Below are 7600 nucleotides of genomic sequence, written 5' to 3'. Positions count from 1 at the left end.
AAGTGACTCCACTTATTGCAACAGCCTCATGCTGGACTTACACCAGGGCTACAGGCGATCTCCTCCTGTGCTCACTTCCATCCTATCTGAGAGCTGAACTTCCCTTTGATTACATTGGTAACAAAAACAAAATCCTAGTCCCATCTTTGGCTGTCACAAGGATGTTTGTGTGAAATGGGTCAAATTTTGCACAATTTCCTTTAAAGTTGTTGGTTTTTGTTTATTTACATATAACCTGAAAAATACTGGGACGTAACCCACTGTGCAACATGCTTTTGCTATTTCACCCAAAACAGAACGAGCATCACCTGCACGTGGAAGTGGTCTGGCTAGGTCTCCCTATGGCATGCAACAATCAGTCTTACTTTCCTAAGCAGCCACTTTCAGGCACTGTGGAAAAAGAAGAGAAAAAAAAAGGAAAAAATGGCAGGAAAATAAATAAGAAAAAATAGCTGAAAAGGCTGACAATGTTATTGTCACCAATGTAATAATTATTAGCATTGGGTCCCCAATTCTATATCCTTCACTGGAAGTTTAAGTCCCAGGGAAGATGTTCCCAGTGGATCGATCATATTCATGTAACGTTCACCACGGTGCTTGGCTAAAAACGGGCCCCAGTCTGGCTGCGGAGAGCACACCAACTTGAGTCGCTGCAACGTTAGAGAGAGAAAGAAGAGTCTCATTTGAAGTTACAAAGCAGAATTACAGTGCGGAAGAAATAAGAGGAGGCTCATTTGAGGTTATTGACAACGACCCTGCAATGCTCCACTGCTCAGTGTTTGTTTTGCGCAAAGTTTGCAAGATTAATAGAGGATAAAGTGCCCAGATTTTAATTATACATTCTCCCTCGCACCATATGAGGGGAGCTCAGACCTACTGCTGCAGATTGCCAAGCTCACTTGCTGAAGGACATGTGCACAATTACTTAGCCCAATCGCCTAAGCAGTGGGTAACTGCATTAAAATAATTGGATTTCTGTTTAGCATATTTCCCAGAAGTATACAAACGACGAAAAAGTAGTACAATGCTATGAATGAACAAAAATTTTAATTTTGAGATGACAAACTATTTCACTTCTACTTGCAGCAGAAAGAAAGAGAAGAACGTTAATCTGGCAAACATCCAAAACCTTCTCATCTTTCCACTGATTTCTTTATTGTATATATAATATGATTGGCTATTTACAGATAAAAAGGAAAGAAAACATATTTCTGATGACTTAAGCGGGAACAATTATAGGTTTATTACCTAATAAAGTGAATCAGACCTCTCTATCAGTTATTTTAATCTCAGTTTAATTACCAGTTTGCAACCCTTACCTCCCAGATCAACCATAATAATTTTATGCAGCAGACTCCGTGTTCAAAAAATACTGGGCTACGGATGAAATAACTGCAGCAAAAGCCCCTTCAAAAGGGATCAGACTTTTTGGTGTTTCTTTGGGTGCACTACTGGAGGGACAGTAAATAAAGCACCCGATTTTTTGAGGCATTACATACTCCCATCCCACACAGGTAAACTGGAAGATCTGAAGGAGAGCTATTTATCTCACTGAGAGAGACTTGTGAACAAGCAAGTCTAATTTCATATTAGCTCATTTCCAGTAGGAGTAGTTATCTTTCCTACCCTATACACTCCAATGTTCTCTACACAAGGGCTGAAAGGCCCTTTAGACAAGTGGCCTTGTTGCCTAGTGCCAACTGTGTACTTGGATGCTCTCCCCAGGGTGTCCTGCCACTTAATATTAAACTCCTTTGCTCTGTATGAAATGGAAAAACACGATCTTCTCCCTTAGGCATTGTAGCGTGACATATTGAGAGACCAAGAGATTATTCTATTTTAGTACATTTTCTCTCCTTTCCATCTTTTAGGCGTATAACAGCCCCGATGGATTTTGCAGGAGAGCCGAACTGCAAAAATGGCTATGAAAAGGGGAGCTGGCTGGCTGTTCCTTATCCCAAGAAGGGAACAGCACAAGCAGCATGCAGTGAGGAGAGGACACAACTGAGAAAGCCTCTAAGGCCACAGACAAAAGCACTGAACTTCTTCAGATGACAAGGTGAAGGCAACAAAGGAGTGAAATGCTGGCGTAGGAAATGGGAAAGACTTCGCTCTTCTACAGCCCACAAGGAACTGGGGAGTCAGCAGGACGGGAACACTTGTGGAGAGGCGGTGGTGGCAGCAGCTGCAGTGCTGGGCACAGAGAAACAGAGCAGAAGGGGACTGCCACGCTTTTGGAGTGGTGGGGGGAAGCAGCAGGGACCTGCTACATACCACAACACAAAAATAAAATGCCACCTGTTTTTTTGTTTTTCAAGCCCAGGTGCCAGAGAGGAACAGTTTATTCAGTCAGCTAAGGTTTATAACAACTCATTTGAGCTGTAGAGCATGTCTTTTCATCTTTCTTTTTCTTGGATGTCATGAAGCGGCACAACCTTCTGTAATGCCCGCCCCCTGTGTGACTTTGCAAAAAGGCTGGCTAAGCTAGGAAAACAACTTTCTTCCACTGGCACCATTTTCAGGGCTTATGAAATTTGTGACTCCTTCTAGTTCTCATAAAAGCAATCACTTAACAATTTAGGAGCATTTTGTTGAGGAATAGGGAATAGAAGGTCTGCATTTTAAATCAACCGAGCATCTTTTTGCAACACAATAACCAGCTTACCAGAAAGCAATCTTAGCACCATTAGCCATTCAATATTACAAAAATCAATGTAAAATAAAACAGACAGTCTCCCGTGACCATATTTTTGAGCAACAAAAAGACACGAGAATTACCTCAATAAATTTGCCCGGGGCTAGATGCATTTTTATCACAAACATAACTGGGATCCAAATAACCGAGCAGGCCAGCATCAGCCATCCAAGCACCATGGACCAGCCCGGGTAGTGGTAAGCTCCGTAAGTCATCGGTTCCCATTGGTAAAAACTGAAGCAAAGAATAAACTGGAAACAAGGAAGGAAAATAAATGTTTGAGTAAGGAAAACAAACCTGCTTTGCAGCACTCGGTAGGCATTCACGCACATAACTGCTCTACGTGGAATATAGATAAAAGTACACGCACCTAGGCAGGGTGCTCTCAGAAACTGTAACAAACAGGTCTGAAACTGAATCTAATGAGCTTTGTGGAAATCCTGCAAAACCCCACAGAAATTACCGCATTTATGGCAGAAGAATTGAAATTAGAATCTTGCCCCTAGAGTAACAGGCTTTATTACATGGTCTATTGGCAGTTTTACCTAATGTGATTATGCTAAGTTAGTCCATTTCATTTACAGTATGAATAGTAATACATCTGCTTACATTTGTGCATAATTCAGTAACTTTTGGGAAATGCCTGTGCTTACAATAATTGCACACAGAAGATTTATAATAGTATAGCTAGGTGAAGGCATATATAAAATGATCAGTTTTATTTCCAGAGATGGGGAGTAATTGAAAGTCTAATATTGGACTATACAAATGTATCAAGTATTAGCTTTACAGAGGCCATAATAGAAAAAAAAAAGTATTGCTCGGGTTTGCTTTGTCCATTTCCATTCCACAAAAATTGAATTATGACTGATCAGTCTCAAATTATTTCTTATCCTAAGTTCACTAAATATTACACTTGGAGAGAACAGCAACAGAACATGCAAGCTTGACTGGACCTCGTTTGCTTTCCAAATTTGCTTTCCGTAAGAGACAACATAATTTCCTATTCCCTAGTTGTGATTACTGGCAGTAGCTAAGCGTGCAAGTCTGATCAGTAAAGCAACCAAGTAATTTGCAGAAAAGCCTTATAATTCCCCTCAGAACTCTAACAATGGTTCTAAGACAGTATCTTGAAAACAGCCATTGGAAGAAATCAGAGAAAAAAACGTGCACCCATCTCCATTTTAACAAGACCCTCGAGAAAACATATGTTCCCATTTACACTGTGCTAATACTATCGATTAAACTGAGCTACACCTTCAAACTTTTCAAAAATGGATTCAGAAACTATACCTAAATGTTGTCAAAATAAAAGAACAGTCACCGATACGTAGGTAAGGTTGGTCTATCTGTTTTTCACACACGACACCACTGCACTTGAGTGATGACAATGAACTGGTCAAGAAAATCTGCACGGGAAGGTACCATGCCTGCATTAGGCCTGCTGGAGAAATTCTTCTCAGCACAGGAAGTTTCTTTCCCTCACAACTCAGGATCTTGTTGAGTTAACCAAAAGAAACCAGTCCCTTCACACAGGTATTCCTTTTTCAGTTTTCAGAAGAAATTACGTCATTCTTAAATTATGACACTTGAAAGAAGTAAGCACCTATCCAAGCAGCTTGTTTCAGGATAGATGGCTATCCTGAAGTAAAAACTTCCAACAAGATCTGCTGAAGAACCACACACACAGAGGAGCTTTCCAGCACGTTACGCTGAGGCACAACTTCTCTGAACAGTGACTAAAAATGACTAAACTACCAAATCTGTCACTTTTTTGCCTCTCTACCTCACCTAGCTGACATTGTATTCATCATTGTTTTGAAATGCCAGTCCTTTCAGGAGCTCTAGTATTTGTGCTTATCTTGCGTATTTACGTCTATGAATACCTGTATAAAATACAACTCCCTGTAAAATGAGGTTTCTGTGAGAGCTGAATCATTCTAGTGCCACAACATGACACGCAATCAAGGCCTGTATCTGTATTTAGAAATGTGAAGGGCACGCTGTGTCAGGGCACCACACGGGAACCACGCAGCTGTGACACTTCGAGGACTACCAGACCTGAGGAAAACGTACTTGGGTAAAATCAACAACGTGCCTTCTTTTAGATTCAGTGGAGCTCTAGATCTGAAGTAAAGCATTATTCTAGACTGCGATGTGGAAATAACACATCTAACCCCACACGGATACACCCGTTATTGCTGCTTTCCGCCCCGCTGTGTCCCTGCGGGCCGTGCCAGCGCCGCGGCCGCTTCCCGCAGTGGCGCAGCGCCACCGCCCGGCCCCGCCGGCTGCAGGCCGCCTCGGGCCCACGCCTTGGGAAAGGAAAGCTCCCTCTAAAAAAGGACGGGGGAAAAGAACAAGGAAACTGCGGGGCTGATTTATAGTCGTTATTAAGAACGTAAATATTTCGACCTCTGCAGAAATAGCTCCGTCTTCGCAAATAAGACCACGTCACTCGCATTGCCACCCAAGTCTTTCTAAAGCACGTCTCTTAGATCAGTTAGAGTCCGTAAAATATTTTTCCCTAACTAGGATTATATGATTCAACCTGAGAAGAGAAAGGAAGATTATATCAATGTGTCTCTCCCTCCTCATATATTTAAGTGTGTGTGTAAATATAACTATATATAATAAATACACACACTTAAATATTACATACAGACATGTACAGAACAATCAAAAACTGCAGGCACGCAATGGCACACCATCCCAGCACTTTGTACAGGCAGGGAAAGACTACAACAACAGCATTTGGAAACTTACTGTCCCTCTCTACCAAAATGTCATAACTTAAGCTCTATTTTATCCACTACAAACATGCAAGAAAATGTGCAAATGCATGTCTATCCATGTACGTGTACCCAAGAGGTCATTACTACCATTCAGAAACATCACAGCCATCCAAGAAACAACAACATCATCTTAGAAGAAGACATCACAATGTCTTTGCTTACTGTTAAGATAGTAGGGGTCACGAATGCCCAACAGACTCGCCAGAATTTACTTGGCTGGAATCCAATCATCATTTCTATATCTTCACAAAATCTTTGCAATCCTGTAAGCAGCGAACGTAAATGCGATTAGGGGGGTCAAAGCAAACAGCTGCAATTTGCAACACAGCTTTTGTGATTTTTCTTGCGTCTAATTACAATAACAAATCCTGATGTGTTTGTTGAAAACTTCAATGAAAGATCTAACCACAAAGTAACAAATGACACTGTTATATTGGGAACCATTCGGATAAAATATTTACTTCCTGTGGAGTAAAAGTAAAAATAAACATGACAATCTTTTACACAGAAATTAAATGTGTTACATACTGAGTACATCTCAGACTGAGGTACTGATAGCACATGCTGGTTAGCTGCAATTCTATGCATTGTTGTTCTATTTCACTGGAAAGAAAACCCTTATTAATTTTAAAATAAACTATTTATGACGTACATACACTATACATGGCCATTAAAAACTGGCAGCTGCATACCTGTGTCAGCAAAGGCAATATCTGAGTTTCTTTATACCAACTGTGTGACTAGAGTATGATTATATCACTTAACGTTGGAAATGATAGTGTCCTGTTATTTTTCAATGGATGTTTAAGCAATACTTAGAACTATTAGAGAGCACCAATAAATATTTAAAGTTCTATTTAATATTATTTGATTAAATGGATTGACTGACATGTTAATTCTTCCCATTATTGTATTGATTGTACCTGTGTAGTTATTGGAGTTAATAAAATGCACAAGATCGGAAAATGCTATTTCAGCCATTTCTGCAGTTAGCTCCTTATTTACGCCATGTGACTGGAGAAGGCATGCTAGCCCCGCTGCTGCCACTGCCCACCTAACAAAAGACAGCCTACGTTTCCGTCTTCCTCTGCATAGCTGTTTAGGTCAGTGGCCCCTACTCACTAGCATATCCATTAGTGATTTCCCCAAAAGTAATAAAAATGAAATGGAAGCCTGCTCCAGCTTTTCTAACAGTGATGAGAAGCGGCAAGTCTGGGGCCCAAGGCTGAGCTCGCCCGTCACACAAATATTTCAAACCCGGCCCAATTTTATTTGATAAAGCAGGTGATTGTCTCTGCCATTTAGATTTTACACAGCATTATACTACAGCTTTTCATCTAACTTGTGTGATGTGGAGACAGGGATGGAGCTTAAATATTCAGGAGAAGTCATTCAATAAGGGAGGAAATACTTGGAAGAGAAGTAATAAACCGCTTTATGTTCTTAATGCCCTTATAGTCAGTCACTGCAGCTGCTGAACTTGAGAAGGGATAATCCCCAGGCTTGATCCACCTAATTTTGAAGCCTTTCTGTTGATACGGAAAAGAAACGAAACTATCCACCTGACTGTTCTAAGAATTAAGAATTGATGAACCACCACATAAAAAGTAGCAATGACGCCATGTTCAGCATCTTCCGATGCACCTTTAAGAAAACAACAGGGCTTTGTGGTGCTAGGACAGCCCTAGAACTGAGCTTGAGGGGTGAGCACAGAGTAAACCAGCACAGGCAGATATCATGCAAGAAAAAAGCTAAGAACTGTGCTATTTTAAGAAATAGATGAGAAACATCCCAAAGTTAAACAATAAGGTGGTACTGCAAGATATGCATTTGGGGGAAGAAGTACAACCTACAGTGGGTATGAGATCAGAAAATTAATCCAAAGGGACTATGATACTTCTTCCCCCTCCCACCCCTCAGTGTCCCTTCTTGCTGTTGCTGCAACAGAGGTATACCTCACTGGATGGCCTTCTGCCTTCAAAATTTGAGCAAGTTCTGTGCAGATCTGCACAGATTTGTCTGAAACTCCAAAAGAAAAGATAGTTCGTTCTTGGAAATGTTGGCAGATATTGAGCTTCAGGTATTTTTAAATATTAGCAGTTCATGAACC

The 7600-nt window shown here is 40.8% G+C and overlaps 1 protein-coding gene across 1 annotated transcript in view; it reads right to left on the bottom strand.

The window, feature by feature from the left end:
- Positions 1 to 433: 433 nt before the first annotated feature.
- Positions 434 to 7600, bottom strand: part of SLC6A5 (solute carrier family 6 member 5) — a 29660-nt gene continuing 22493 nt past the window's right edge. The window contains exons 13-15 of the mRNA XM_032188555.1: positions 5653 to 5753; positions 2779 to 2946; positions 434 to 650 (exon numbers count right to left, since the gene is read on the bottom strand). Of these exons, the coding sequence (XP_032044446.1) occupies positions 495 to 650; positions 2779 to 2946; positions 5653 to 5753 (425 nt within the window). The 3' untranslated portion in view covers positions 434 to 494. The remainder of the gene's footprint in view (positions 651 to 2778; positions 2947 to 5652; positions 5754 to 7600) is intronic.

This window comes from Aythya fuligula, chromosome 5 (genome assembly GCF_009819795.1).
Source record: "Aythya fuligula isolate bAytFul2 chromosome 5, bAytFul2.pri, whole genome shotgun sequence".
Taxonomy (NCBI): Eukaryota; Metazoa; Chordata; class Aves; order Anseriformes; family Anatidae; genus Aythya; species Aythya fuligula.
Note: the sequence above shows the minus strand (reverse complement) of the source record. Positions and strands in the feature narration are given on the sequence as shown.